The sequence below is a fragment of the Malaya genurostris genome, chromosome 3 (assembly GCF_030247185.1).
Source record: "Malaya genurostris strain Urasoe2022 chromosome 3, Malgen_1.1, whole genome shotgun sequence".
Lineage (NCBI taxonomy): Eukaryota > Metazoa > Arthropoda > Insecta > Diptera > Culicidae > Malaya > Malaya genurostris.
Window position 1 is genome coordinate 138,351,353 of NC_080572.1, and position 16,442 is coordinate 138,367,794.

The 16,442-nt window shown below is 36.9% G+C and overlaps 1 protein-coding gene across 4 annotated transcripts in view; it reads right to left on the bottom strand.

Annotated features, from left to right (window-relative positions):
• The window catches only part of LOC131438980 (protein unc-79 homolog), a 676,107-nt gene that overhangs the window by 62,932 nt on the left and 596,733 nt on the right, over positions 1-16,442 (bottom strand). For all 4 annotated transcript variants that reach the window (XM_058609436.1, XM_058609433.1, XM_058609434.1 and 1 more), the window contains 2 exons: positions 15,693-15,871; positions 15,203-15,635 (listed from right to left, as the gene is read on the bottom strand). In XM_058609436.1, coding sequence (XP_058465419.1) covers positions 15,203-15,635; positions 15,693-15,871 — 612 coding nt within the window. The remainder of the gene's footprint in view (positions 1-15,202; positions 15,636-15,692; positions 15,872-16,442) is intronic.

The following is a 16,442-nucleotide window of genomic DNA, read 5'->3' on the forward strand; positions in this document are numbered from 1 at the left end:
AACAATGGATTCCGCTTCAGCTTATTGTGCTTGTGCCTGCGAAGTAGCAAAAGCAGAAGAAATTGTGTGCAGTGGATTTTGTAGGTCGTCTTTCCATCTTAAGTGTGATAAATAATCAAATGCGATTCGTGATTCAATCGTCAAATCCTCCAATCTTCTCTGGATATTCAGTTTCGTCAACAAACAACATCACCATGAGTGTAAAACACAACAAAGCACTTTTGGAGTTTAAGGACGAGATGGAACAAAACAGATTGAAAATAATTCAAATTCTGCAGCAAATTCCAACCATCCTTCAGCAAGCCGGACAAAAAGGTACGTCTAGTGATAATCCCCGGAAACGTCCCCGGACAAACATTGATTTCGATCAGTCCGCTTCGGATACATCAGTAGGCACTAAAGATGCTGATCCAAATTTGATGATACCTTTGGCAGCACGCAAGCCTAATGATGACTTGTTTTGGCTGCACTTTTCCGGTTTCGATCCTAAAGCCACTAAGGAGGATATACGGAAATTAGTACTATGAAACCTGGACACTAATGAGACTATCGAAGTGCACAAGTTAGTTCCCAAAGGTAAAAATCTTGATGAACTTTCAATTGTGTCATTCAAAGTCGGAGTTGGTATGCAGTTTAAATCTCTTTCGTTACTAACATCAACCAGGCAGAAGGGAATTACTTTTCGGGAATTCGAGTTTAAAGCACGATCAACTTTTCACTTTCAACCCGCTAAGTAATAGTGATTCAACGGCAGACTCGCGATCCACTCCGCTTAGATGCGCTAACTCAACTTCATATTCTCCATTGATACATGTTAGCACTGTTTTAAACAACTCAAGTAACCCCTCGAATGGATCTGTATCAATATATTATCAAAACGTACGTGGTCTGCGCACGATGTCATTGTTCTAACAGAAACCTGGATAAACGATAATATACTTGATGCATAACTCACTGACCAGTATAGCATTTACCGATGTGATCGCAACAATCTTACAAGCCGATATCTTCGAGGTGGCGGTGTTCTGATTGCATTTATTTTTAAAAAAGGCAATCAGATTGATTTGATTTTTAAAAAAGGCAATCACGGCAGTATCATGACTGTCCAAGGAGCGAATTGTCTTGAGCAGATAGTGGTTTGTATTACGTGCGGAGGCATTTCGTTTGTTATTTGTGCAGTTTATTTACCAGCGAACTCCGAACCTTCTTTATATGAGCAACATGCAGCCTGTTTGAATGAGCTCTTTAATAAACTAACTGATCGTGATAGAATTGTAATAGTACACTGAGAATAATACTATAGTAGCCGTAACCTGTTTGTCATGGTTATTTCAACTATATGCTTAAATAGTAACAACGACCATGATATGAGATTATTCACTATCTGTATTGTATAAAGTACTAGATAACAAAGACTATAACTTGAGAAGACTGTTTGTATTTATGACTTTTCTGGTATGGTCATTCTAACAATGGTTGTCATCTCAAAACTAAGAACAAATAGATAAAATAACCATCACAAGGAAGGTGAAATCGCTCATGATAAATTTGAAAAGCGAAGTAGTTATTGCTACCATGTCAGTATGTTCTTCTTTACAATGTAAAAATGTTACCATGCGTACATATATAGTTGGCTAGAAGATTGTGAAGTTTGAAAACACTATTCATATTGTTCATATGAACAGAATCCATGTGATAACTACATGACCGTAAAGTTTTTTTTTTTCAACTATGTAATTCGTTTGGGATGACTATACAAATGATCAAATCCTCATTTCATTGGAACGCCAAATCTCATGTACGTGGTACAATGAAACTGTAAAGGAATGCAAAATGTGTTGGAATTAAGCTCGTAATTGTTCATTGATGTTGGTTTTTCAAGTAAGTTAAGTAAGTTGCATTGAGTATTGTTCAATAATTGTGTCGGCAACGACTTTGATTTTCAAGGAAGCCGTTTAATTTTCAGGCCATTATGAATATAGACGTGTCGCATACGGACTGCCACCGGTTTCGGAGGAAACAACAACAAGCGCATCGTGAAGGATACGACGAGGTGATTTGAGGTGATCGACAGGTGGAAGCAGTACTATGACGAGCATTTGAATGGCGAAGCACAAGATATAGAGAACGGTACAGGAATCAATCTGGGTGCACGCTCAGCCGACGACAGATTCCCAGCCCCTGATCTGTCGGAGATAAGTGAGGAGATCGGCAAGCTGAGGAACAACTAAGCCGCGGGCAATGACCAGTTGCCAGGCGAGCTGCTCAAACATGGAGGAGAGGCACTGGCTAGAGCGCTGCACCGGATGATTTCTAGGATTTGGGAGGAGGAGATTCTACCGCAGGAATGGATGGATGGAGTAGTATGTCCCGTCTACAAAAAGGGCGATAAGCTAGACTGTTGCAATTACCGCGCAATCACATTGCTGAACGCCGCCTACAAGGTACTCTCCCAAATCCTTTGCTGTCGTCTATCCCCAATAGCTAAGGAATTCGTAGGGCCGTACCAAGCGGGATTTACTGGAGCCCGCGCCACTACGGATCACATATTCGCGATTAGACATATACTCCAGAAGTGTCGTGAATACAACGTACTCACGCATCACCTATTCATTGACTTTAAAGAGGCACACGACACAATCGATCGAGAACAGCTATGGCAGATAATGCACGAATACGGTTTCCCGTATAAACTGACGCGATTGGTCAAAGCAACGATGGATAGAGTGATGTGCTACGTCCGAGTATCTGAGACGCTCTCGAGTCCCTTCGAATCTCGGAGAGGGCTACGTCAAGGTGATGGACTTTCTTGTATCTTGTTCAGTATTGCCCTGGAAGGTGTGATTTGAACAGCGAGGATCGACACGAGTGGCACGATCTTCCGAAAGTCCGTACAACTTTTTGGCTTCGCTGACGATATTGATATTGTGACACGTAACCTTGAGAAGATGACGGAAACCTACATCGAACTGAAAGCTGAAACTAACCGTATCGGACTGCTCATGAATGCGTCAAAAACAAAATACATGAGAGGAAGAGGCTCTAGACAAGAAACACAACACCTCCCACCACGAATATTGATAGACGGTGACGATATCGAGGTGGTTGACGAGTTCGTGTATTTGGTGACCACCGATAGTGACACCAGCAGATATTCCCTGCCAAAATACTACTGGTATTTTGGCAGGGAATCATGCGTACTTTTCACTCAGAAAAACCCTTCGATCGAGAAAAGTACGCAACCGCACGAAATTGACCATCTACAAAACGCTCATTAGACCGCTTGTTCTCTATGCCCACGAGACCTGCACTATGTTGGCAGAGGACCAACGCGCTCTCAGTGTTTTCGAAAGAAAGGAACTGAGGACCATCTATGGTGGAGTGCAGATGGTAGACGGAACGTGGAGACGGCGTATGAATCACGAATTGCAACAGCTGCTAGGAGAACCACCCATCGTACGGACAGCTAAAATCGGACGTTTACAGCTTTGAATTTTGCTTGAATAACTTCTGGCTGTTGTTGATTTTTACATTTTTCGATTAATCTTCGTATTATTATTTCTGGACTTTCGGGATTCTCACCGACAGCTACTCGTGCCTTGCTTGATAATTTTGAAATGATAACATTAATCGCTGCGTTGGGACTGTCATCATTTATTGAAGGCGTAAGGGCTTTAATAGTTGCTATCGTCGTTTGTAGTTTATTAGGTTGGGTTTACTCATTTTTGTCTCAGCTAACAATTCTGTCTCGTCTAAAATTTTCAGTGCAAGTTTGATTCTAACTTGTAGAGCTTCATAATTTTCTACTTCATTAGCCCAATCTCGTAAACTAATGCGTTGGCTGTTTTTTTTGTAACATAGTAAATTTCATGGATTGAATAGCTTTGTTCAATGGTTCCTTTTTCTCTAAAATGCCTTGCAAGCTTGTAGTCCTGTTTTTTGTATATTTTGTGTTCCAAGTATTATATAAGCCTCTATTTCTCGTATAGTGTGCATGCCATGTAATAATTGTGCATTAAAAAATGGAATTTACAGTTATTTCTTGAGCATCTAGTTGCTAAAATTCACAAAGTAATATAAACCATAAAACTCAACGCAATGCTGTTCATCAATTCGCAGCTCCTTTAATAGAAATAACAAAGTAGTTTACCTCCAATCTTTTGTCTTTCTGCCTGGACGTCATGCTCGTTGCTAAAACCAATCTTCCGGGTCTTCCATGCGGCAATAATTGCTGTCTCCATTTGACCAGATCCTTGTACTTCACATTTGTTATCTTCGTTACCGTTTATATTGTACATATTTTATACAATGTCACCATGGCACTTGCATCCAGAAATTGAATTTCTACTGCTTCATTTTCCGCTATTATCTGTATTATGTTTTTTACGGTTTTGTTTATTGCTGTGATTTGATTGCACTGTTAATTGTTTTTAATTCTTGTTGCATCTTCTTAAAACAGTTTTGGGTGTCATTTATCACTATTCTAGTTGAACTATATTACAAGGTTCATATTCTTGATTACACATTCTGTATGTTAGCCACCGATTTGGAAATTTTTAATGTTTGTTGGCGTTTTTAGCGCTTAATTAGTTGGTACATTGTAATAAACAGCTGTAAACTCACTACACCAAGTATCAGTATAAGCTTGAAATCTTGGTTTTCGTGCAACTCCTCGTGCACATCTAGTCTGTTTAGAATGTTCACCTGAGGGTCACCGGTATTCTGCGCACTTTTTGCGCTTGACTATCCCATTATTGAAATGCTTCTACACTCTTGACACGATATTTGCCACGGATTGCGGTGTAATAAGTCGGGAAGTCATCAAAGGCTGGTGTCCTAGCTAGATTACGGTGTTTTCCGGTCTAGCTAGGAGCAGCAATGAGTATAGACTAATTAGGTATCTGCTGATATATTGATTTCCAACATGCTTTTATATCAAATAAATGTGTTGCGTGTGACAAAATTTAGTGTCGCGCACTTATGGCTCGCTTCGCTTGCCAGTCATGTGCAGCGTCGGCAAAACGCAGCGATCGTTCACTTGGTTCGATCACTGCTGGCCTATTATGATAAGTTCATGTGTTTACAGTTGGTCTTTACTTAGTATGGATAATTAATTTGGTTCTCATGGGATATCACACTTCGGAAATTCGCTTAAAAACCGCGTAACTTCGGGAATCCGCGTAAAAAACCTCCAAACTAAAGAAAAACTACAAGGATCAGCCCCATGGGGTTGTTCGAGCCGTTGATGTGGAACAAGGCAACCAAAATTTCTAATGATCGATATTTTCAATTAATCGTCACACTTTTGAATCCGCAAATGCATAAGAGTCTGCTTAGATTGATCTGTATTAGGAACCAACGCCGAACACGCGAACCCAGAATATAGACTCTAATAGTCATGATTTGTATTTGTTTTGTAGCCGACGAAATTACATCAATAGCCCAAATGTATGCAATTATGTTTGTACATGCTTGCGATACGGATATCGATATTTAAGCTTCTCTTCGCCAAGCTTGTGTTCAAGTTTTGTATGCAAGCAGTTATTTTTATAGCGTTTCTCTACCATTACTATCCTTCTGCAATTTTAGTTGAAGCGATAAACTTTATCTCATCATCAATCGAGTTCGTCTTATATAAATTAGAAATTAATCTTATGCACTCAAAATTCACCATGGGGTAGTTGTCATTTTCTCAGGCGAAACGACATAACATGGAATTTCATCCGATCTTGCATGACACAAGATCAAAGTATACCAGTTAAAGCTTCAAATCGTTTTATGGCACTTTTTGTCTTGCTGTCTAGCAACAATCTACCTCTAGCATACTACGCGTAAGACTGAAACGTTAGCTATAATTTTGCTTCTATTTATAAATTCGCGTGCTTCCAACAGCTTCGCTTTTAGATCGATCGATCGATCAATCAGAGCGATGTTTTCCAATTGATATATCGCTTACTCCTTCAAAACCGTCGACTATGGCAGGGAAATCCGGTATGCCGGAGATTTTTGCAGACCAAATAGGACACTGCTATGTACATTTAAATCAATACGTAGAAATTGTTATATACTGTTATATAACTTAACGAAAAAATAGAATTAAACATCAGTTCTGGCAACACGGAACGATCAAGAATCGTTCACAAAATAAAGTTGCTCGACCAAGATCGAGTCAGTTCTTACAAGACTACTAAACTGTTTAGATCAACAAAGTGCCCTTTCTCAAAGTGTTCTTTCCATTTCTCGGTTAATTTTTCAAAAGGGCGTATAAGCAAGTGACAGTTTCTCTTTGTTTACTCTCTCTTCTATTAATTACCAAGCGGTTTCCAAGTTTATACCCGAAACTTTCGACTTTCAAACAGAATAGTGATATCAAAGAAAATCTTTTTTAATTACATCACAATAATCGAAAGAGAGAGTGATTAAAGAGAAATCGTCACTTGCTTATACGCCCTTTTGAAAAATTAACCGAGATTTGTGATTTCCACTTAGTGATATTTCCACTTTGACCTTTTTATCCTAAGGTGAGTAGTATATAAAAAGTGGCGACGAGGAAAATTCTATTAAGTGGCATTTTTTGCGGTGTGCTTTAGTGCTTTTGTATAGCTTTTTGTTTCCGCAGGCAAGTTATCTGCAAATAGCGGCGGTCGATACCGACGCTACTAATACATTTTGTTTTCATTTACATAATGAGTGGTAAGTGGATATAGGGTAAAAGTGTATCATAGTGGCAGTGTTTTATTTTAAAGAAAAGTTTAGCGCGCGTTGTTCTATGGTGGAATTTAACCTTTTGATAGCAAGCGTGGCGTCGTTTTTTTTTCTTTTGTTTGTTGAACAATAAAAGTTTTAATACAATAATAGATCCTTTGTTTTATTGGAACAATTGAACACGTTTTTCAACCTCATTCTAATATTTCTTTTTTTTTCTTTTATTATAAGGAAAGTGTCGGCAGTACAAATAAAAGCGAAATAATATTACAACTTCATTCTTTTACAACTTTTCTGGAGAGACAAGGCATTAAAGTCCTCAAAAGCCCGCCTTACAATCCATCAAGTAATGGTCAAGCGGAGCGATTGGTAAGAACAACCAAAGAAGTATTAAAGAAATTTCTATTAGAACCGGAAGTGTCTGAGTTAAATTTGGAGGATCAGATAAATTTATTTTTGTTTAATTATAGAAATAACTGTTTGACAAGCGATGGATATTTTCCATCAGAGAAAATATTCTCATAAACCAAAGACTTTAATAAATTTATTGAACCATAAATTGGGTTATAAAAGACATTTGCTTCTTCCGCAAACAAAAAATGATGAAAATATAGAAAATGATAGGATTACGTTTCGCAAGGAACAGAATGATCCATTAAATGAACTGATTGAAGGGGATGAAATTTGGTATAAAAACCATAACCCAAATAATAAAGTAAGATGGTTAAAAGCTATTTTTTTAAAACGAGTTTCCAAAAACATATTTCAGATTACCATTGGAAACGTCTGGGCAGAGGCCCATCGAGACCAGATACGAGTGTCTAAGGACCAATCGAATCTATCGAGACCGAATCTTCTCGTTACGGCTCCCTCGGAGAAGCTATCGAGAAGCATGGAAGGAGAAGAAGATTTTTGTGGATTTCCTGAAAGCAGTGAAGAAAACGGCAAAGGCTGAAAGTGATTATTTATATTTTTGATTTGTTGAAACTTTCATAATTTTGAATTCGAATAATTAAATAACATAATTGTAAAAAAAAATGTTTAAATTTTATACAAAATTGTATTGAATTGTTAAAGAATTTTCTAAAAGGATAAGAGCTGTTATATACTGTTATATAACTTAACGAAAAAATAGAATTAAACATCAAAAGTTCTGGCAACACGGAACGATCAAGAAACGTTCACAAAATAAAGTTGCTCGACCAAGATCGAATCAGTTCTTACAAGACTACTAAACTGTTTAGATCAACAAAGTTATCACAGTGCCTTTTCTCAAAGTGTTCTTTCCATTTGTGATTTTCACTTAGTGATATTTCCACTTTGACCTTTTTATCCTAAGGTGAGTAGTATATAAAAGAAATATTTCGAATCAAATGGTGACATAATATTAATAATTGATACAAAATTGACTGAGCTGTCATTGTTCAAAACCTGACCACATTTCTACGTGTATTTTCTTGAGTTTCTAGAGTTTCTCTATATAGAAAACAAAAATGTGTTCCACATTAAAACAATTTTTTGATGCCAAATATCTTAGAAATGCATAAAACGTCCAGATCTGGTGTTTGTGAAAATCGACTTTGAGACATAGAAAAATTTTGAGGCTTCCAAAAAACCGAATTTTTTTATGCCGAACAAAACCGCGTAAAAAAGGCGGGTGGGTAATGTCAGACATAACTGGATGTCGTGAATACGAAAAAACTGGCACGCTCCCACCACTTTTCCGAATATCAGTTAGTTGATTGATTATAACATATGAATTGTGCAAGCTTTCCCCTTTTTCACTAATAGAGTTTGAAGCGATGCACCTACATTAAAGTACAGATTAGTTACATTAAACAGTTACTATTCTACAGCTATATATTCCAAACTTGAAACAATTCCTTTTTAGTTTGCCAATATAGGAGGCTAGGTACGACAAATTTGTAGTTTATTTTTATTGAAGCTATGAAGTTTGAAGATATCTGATTCTACTCGAAATTTCAGTACGAAACAATTGCAATGACCTGGTCTGAAATGTATCGACGATATTCGGTATGCAAGTCATTAATAATAATAATAATAATAATAATAATAATACTAATAATAATAATAATAATAATAATAATAATAATAATAATAATAATAATAATAATAATAATAATAATAATAATAATAATAATAATAATAATAATAATAATAATAATAATAATAATAATAATAATAATAATAATAATAATAATAATAATAATAATAATAATAATAATAATAATAATAATAATAATAATAATAATAATAATACAGATTAATCTGTTTATATGGCAACCCTGTATCGCATGGCATATTTTCACACGACCCCATACTAGTATAAAGATGTGTTCAACATCATCACTTTCGCTTTCGCATTGCCTTTCGTAATTGAATGTGTTCAGAATCAGAACAAATTGGCTCAAATGGCACGTTCCCCTTGATATTTGGAGATATGTGCCTTATTTGTGTGTCTTGTTTCAGCAATGGGTCTTGCTGGACTTTTTAGCTGCCTTTCTACCGATTTTCGGTGTCATTGTGCGTCATTGTGTCTCGTGCATTCAGATCGGGAAACAGTGAGACGACAGGTCCTCGATGTTGCTCTCGTGTGTCTTGCTTCGGGAACAGATGGTAGGAAAAATGAACCACTCTACTTTTATATGAATGCTCTTGTATAGATTCAGCCATCTCGCGTTCTGATTGGCTGGTGCTTTCATGGGTTAAATCAAACAGGTTTTTCAACAGTGTACTATTGAAAAACTTCAATGTTGTTGCAATACACGTTCAAGTTAAAAATTTTCGATTCTATTGGTAGTTAGATTATATAAATCCTTCTACGGATCACTGAGCTATGAGCTTTCAAAATTCGAGAAAGGCAAACGCGCCTTATGAATTATCTTCTTTGATACTCGTTTATACCAAACATTTCAGAGAAGTTTAATTTTGAACTATTTGAGAATATGTCACAGAACTGAAAATTTTATTATAAAATTGTGATCATATTTCCGATGGCGTGTAGAAAGAATTATGTTGATTCATTAGATATAACATGAGATATTCACGATCAAAAACTTATCACTCTCTCAGAGGGTAAATTTTGAAAAGGCGCCCCATAGTGAAGTAAGTCGTATTCACGACAAAACCGCGTTACTTCGGAATTCCGCGTAAAAAACCCGCATAAAAAGAAACGGCATTAAAAAAACGTGCTTATTCCACCTAGCAGTGAGATGATACTTGTTTTATCATCTGCATGTGTTTTTTTTGCATGAATATACTTCGGTGGTTTAGTTCTCATGACATTATTTTAATGACCGTCGTTTCAAGTGTCAATTTAAAGTTCTATTCACTCATTACCCTGTAATGTCGAAACTGGTAATCGGATCGAGTTTGAATCTAAACGCGTAACAATCGATTGAACATTCCATGAGATGTCGAAATAACTTCTACTTTAGAGTTTACGGTTATTTACGGTACTACCAGAACCGGTATTCAGGAGGCAGCATAACCAAAATCGATTCGTATGGCCATAAATTAATATGACGAATAAATTACAATAGTTTTGAGTCCAATTTTGAAGCATTTTGAATTGTCATCTTCTATATCGGTATGAATCTTAAAAACTCATCACCCATTTATCCAGAATTTGATAAAATTCATTAATTTTGTATGGGACCATAAATCCTTTAATTTGAATTTTGGGTTTAGAAATTCAACTTGGACTTTATTGAGAAAACGATTGAGCTTTGAGAAACGATTTGATACTGGAACCGGAATTCCAAAATCGGTGTAGTCGAAGTCAGGAGTTGTATAGTTTACATTTGATTCAAACTATTTGAAAATCAGTGTAGACATCTTTGAGAAATCGTAGTGCAAATTAAATTTTTGGGTACCTTCCGAATCGAAAGTAGAATACCGCTAAAATTGAGATAAGTTTATTGGGTTATCGACTATCCAAATCTTTAAACCCGATAAACCTGATTAATAAATGTGAAATGAACATTTTATACTAATCACTCTGTATCACCTAAACCGGAATCAATCTTTTATTGCTCTTTTATTTCATTTGAATCTTAGATCGTTTTAGAAAAATAAGTAGCACTATTTTAATTTCGTTTCACATATCATCCTGTAGTTCCGGAACCAGAAGTAATTCAGGAACTTTGTTTGGTAGCATACGACTTTTCATGTGAATCTGAGTTTGTAGAACACGGTTGAGTCATCTCCGAGAAAATTGAGTGACATTATTTAACAAATACGTATTTGATGTTCTCGACGAACTGATTCGAATAGTATATGGGTGTTATGTTCTTCTAGCATTTATTATAAGTAGTTTATATCAATATAATTATGCAATTACTTTCAACTTGAAAATGCAGCCATCATCTAGTTTACATGTGTCATATTCGAACAACTATGTTGCCAAAAACGAACGGTGCTGAAATCGGTCCGAGGCATAATTTCATGAAAATGTAGGCTGTACACAGTCTTTTTGGTACTTAGAAACAATTGTATAAAAAATCGTGTTCCACGTTGCTCCCAACAATTACTTTGTCATTCAGCGCTCAAAACTCTTACTACTGGAATAAGGCGAAAAGTCGCTTACACAATAATATCGATATCTCCGTTGAAAATGGACATATAACTCAAAAAGTAAACATTCGATCTCAAAACCATTCAATAGCGTTCAGGGTAACGGGGAGACCTTCCATTTGCGACCGGTTTGATCAAAATTGGTCCCGTCATTTCTGAGATCTCGACCTCTTTGTTTACAACACACATACAATCACACACACGGACATTTGCTCAGTTCGTCGAGTTGAATCGATTGGTGTATGACACTCGGCCCTTCCGCCCCTCGGAAGATTTTTCTAAACTTTGAGCGAATTCTGTACCTATTTTTTATATTTATAATAAAGGTAAAACCGCGTAAAAAGAGACCCCAGTGTACACCGATCGTTTTCGTTCGCTTTGTCATTCACTCATTTTGTTCGGTAATCGTAACTGATATATATATATATATATATATATGGATCACTAAGTCTCGAGACTAACAATGGAAACAACATTTTTTCGCAAAATTTTTTTTCATTCTTCAACATAATCACCTTTTAGGGTGATACAATGGTTCCAACGTTTTTCCATTTTTTCAATACCATGTTTATAAAAAAATTTATCTTTCGCTTCAAAATAAGCTTCAGTTTCAGCGATGACCTCCTCATTTGAGCCAAATATTTTTCCCTGGAGGATTTTTTTAAGATAAGCAAAGTGCCAGTAGTCACTGGGGGCTAAATCTGGCGAGTATGGGGGGTGGTGAAGCAGATCAAAGCCCAATTCGTTCACTTTCGCCATTGTTTTCATCGACTTGTGGCAGGGTGCATTGTCTTGATGAAAAAGGATTTTTTTTTCTCTGCATGTGCGGTCGTTTTTTGCGATTTCCTCTTTCAAACGCACCAGTAAGTCAATATAATAATCACTGTTGATCGATTTACCTTTTTCGAGGTAGTCCATGAAAATGACGCCATGCGTATCCCAAAAAACTGACGCCTTGACTTTGCCAGCTGATTGCTGCGTTTTGGACGCTTCGGAAGGCTTTCGCCAGCTGTGCGCCACTCAGATGACTGCCGCTTCGACTCTAGAGTGTAGTTATGTATCCATGTTACGTCCGTGGTCACGTAACGACGCAAGAAATCTTTTTTGTTGCGAGTAAATTGCGACGAACTGCTTTCTGAATCATCGACTCGTTGCTGTTTTTGTTCCATCGAAAGCAATCGCGGCACCCACTTGGAAAAAATCTTTTCCATGCTCAATTTTTCATGATGGATAGTAAATACACTTCCATATGATATCTGTGTCAATCTCACGGAGCTTCACTTTACGATCTTTCATTATAATTTTTGTCACTTCACTCACATTTTCCGGTGTAACGGCTTCCACAGGTCTACCCGAGCGTTCCGCGTTATTTGTGTCGGTACGATCACGTTTAAACTCGGCGAACCACCGACAAATCGTTGCTTTTGATGGACAAGAGTCCGGATAATATTTTTCAATCCATTGTTTCGCTTGCACGGTGTTTTTACCCATAAAAAACACTGTTTTATCAAAACACGAAACTCGGTTTTTTCCATTTTTTAAACAAACTACAAAACGACTTTACTCCAACTTCGATAACTCAGCTGTTTCTGGTCGGATCGACTTTAAATTTTGACCCGTTTCAAGCAAAGGTTAGTACTCTAGAAAGACGTGGTTACTGGTTTACTACGAGCGTCATCTCCGCTTTAGTCTCGGGACTTATTGATCCATGTGTTATATATATATATATATATATATATATATATATATATATATATATATATATATATATATATATATATATATATATATATATATATATATATATATCGATTTTCAAAATAAAAATTTCTTTGTATTGGTTCTCGTTGTCACCCTTTTTCTAGGGGTAGTGGCGCTTCTATTCCCCTCTTGCGAGGATTGAGGAGGAGGATTTTGTTCGTGGCTCGTCTCGTCATCCATTGCCGCATCGGTGGTATTGTTGTTGATTTCCGTCTTCTTTTCGTTTTCCTTATTGTTCGCAGTCTTGAGTTCGTTGCTAATTGCTGTAGATGCGCCTTGTTGTACAAGTGTTGTTGGTTGGAGGGTAAGTTGTTAACTGCAGCTGGTGGACTTTGTTCTGTACGAGATACTGAAGAATTCGTTGAAGGGGATGCTTCATTGTGTCACAGGTGTGCTGGGGTTACTTGGAGTTGGCGTGAAGGAGTCACCGTTGTCCTTTGGTGTAGTTGTCTCCTTGTCCAGTTTATCACATGACTTACCGTAGTGCATAGCTATTTTCTAATATTGGCATGTGGCCATCTGATTGTCATAGATAACAAGTGATTTGCACGGGATTCTTGTATCCTGACTGAAAGTCACATAAGAAGGTATAGGCCTCTTCAAGCGCATGCGTAACAAACGTACGCCATTCAAAATACCGCGAAAAAAGTTTTTACACTTTTCTTTTTCGATAGAGAGAATCTCTCCGTATTGAGACATAGTTTTGCGAATATAAGGATCGATGACGCTTGAGGGAAGATCATGCACACGCACTTCTATAGCACTATCTTCCATATACACTGTAATGTTTTACCTAATGTTTTCGTGCTCCACATAGTGCACATTGTTATTGTCTTTTACAAATTGAATTGCATTAAACTCTTTATGAAACTGGATGTAACATATACACGTTTAATGTCAAGATTCATTTGCTCCTTAAGCAAACCTTCAAGTTCTCGTATCGAAGGTCGAATTCTGCACTGCCTGAAGTCAACAATAATTGTATTCTTTCGTGTCGGCGCTAGCTTTTGTTCGTTTGGTTCACTCATTTCGAGGTCGTTCTATTCTTCACTACACAATACTGTACTTGGTTTCTTCCGTTCCGAACGTAAGCGGTATTGTTTTATCGACTGACTTGGATGAGATGTGAAAGCGAACTGCTCGTTGCTACTTGTTTAAATCTTTTTGGTTTTCGGGTCTTAATTTTTTTTAAATTATCTTTCGTCACTTACTGACACTTCGAGGGGAAATAGTGGACACGGTATGTTCACAGCAGATAATAGTTCTTTTACCGAACAATTACATGTACACACAACCACTGTACTTGGGAGGCTATCAACTGTCGGTTTATCACACTTTATTTGCACTGTTATCAATATTTCATAATCAACGCATTTATTCCGGGTTTCGCATCTCCGCACTACAGTTTTTTCACAAGTCCCTTGCACGGACTAAGACATATCAAAACACTCACTTCGGATTTCCCATGTTAACACTAACATTTTTTTTCTCAAATCTCTCGCGCGGACTTAGGCTTAAAGTATTTTTTTTTCTCTCGACGTAGAATCAATAGTCAGGAAGCCATGTGACTCTTTTTGTTTGAGAAATGAAGTCCACCTATTTATTTTGTCCAGAGTGAGGGATAAAGAAGAATGTGGGATTAAGTGTATGAGTGAATGATGTATCGGCACGATCGATTTTGATCGGGTTGGTGAAGTGTAAGGCATGTCTACGAGTTGTAGCCTATGCCGGACGGGTAACCGAGGAAATGCTGCATGTTCAGCGAGTGTTGCAACGCGGGTGGTTAAACTGAAGAGTGAGATCGAGGACATCTGGTTTTGCGGGACGAGTTAAAAAATTATCGATCGTTCAAGTATTTTTACGAATTTCTAGAAATTCGTATGATTTCAGGATATATTAATTGGGATTTGAGCAAGGATACAGTTTGGTGCAATTTCATGCTTTGGATTTACTCTGAAGTAATTGAAGTTAGTTTTCACATTGATTTGAATTTGATAATTGAATGGTGAGTAATTGAAGTCTGTTTGATACAGTGTTGCTTTTGAATAAAGAGCTTATGGAGAAATGACTTTCGAAGAAATCGTTCGTTCCTGCCTAAATCTACATTATCGAAATAAATAAATAAGTTATGAACAATTACCTTAGAATGGGAAACTAGTTGCAGTATGCAAGGTGTCACTTTCGCCCAAAATTCAAATAAAATGCCCATTGTAATATTATACGATTCAGCAGACGGTGCCGCGGAACAAGCTGTCTGCTCTAGGTACACTGTCCATAGTTGACAAAGAGTGAATGCATGGAAAAGCGAAGACATATGCAAAACCGATGTCTTTGACTGCTCGGCGAATCCAGCAAAAATTACTTGGATATGGTCAGCTATGTGACAGCTTGACTCCTGTGGCACAGGCTGTGCAATAGTATCAACTGGTTGTTGTAGATGGTAATGAATAGTAGCTCCGTGCTGTCCGATTTGCCCGCCACGTTTTCCCATTAATGCAGTGTGCGTTAGTGAACCCATCAGTAACCATGATAATAAGCGCATATGTCCAACGCATTCCGTGAATTCCTTTGGACTAAAATGTAAATTATTATATAAATTAATATAGGAGATACACAATTTTCATACGTACCCTTGCTGCAAGGATGATGGAGCGTTGTTCAACCACGGGAGATATCTTGTAATTGCTCGGTTGTCTCTCGAATTCCCACGTGACATTTCAAGGGCTAGATATTGAGCAATAGCTCCCTTCAATACTCCACCTAACGTATCTTCACTTAATCCAGATGCTATGGCGCCATTCCTAAAATTCTGTTAAGTGTAATACAAATCAAAACATTAATTTATTGTGTGAGGCTGTTACTAAAGCTTAACAGATTTGTGACCTAGAAAAAAAATCTAGGAATTTGATAATTGACTAGTAATAAATAAAAAACAAATAAAATAAATTTGTATGGTTATTATTATTATTATTATTATTATTATTATTATTATTATTATTATTATTATTATTATTATTATTATTATTATTATTATTATTATTATTATTATTATTATTATTTATATTATTATTATTATTATTATTATTATTATTATTATTATTGTTGTTATTATTATTGTTATTATTATTTGTTCGGTTTCAATAGCACCGACATCGCGAAAAAAATGATTCGGGATCAACACTTCTTCTGTTTCAGGCTCCAGAGAGATACACGTCAAAAGCCGCGAGTTCGAGGCGACTTCCGCGATAGTCGTTAGGAGCACTTCTTCAGTGAATGACCGACCGTTGTCAAACACAGTTAGAACTGCTTTTACAGAGCGAACCAGTCGCTCCCGTACCCCGCCCATATGAGATGCGGTGGATGGGTTGAAGTTCCAGCGA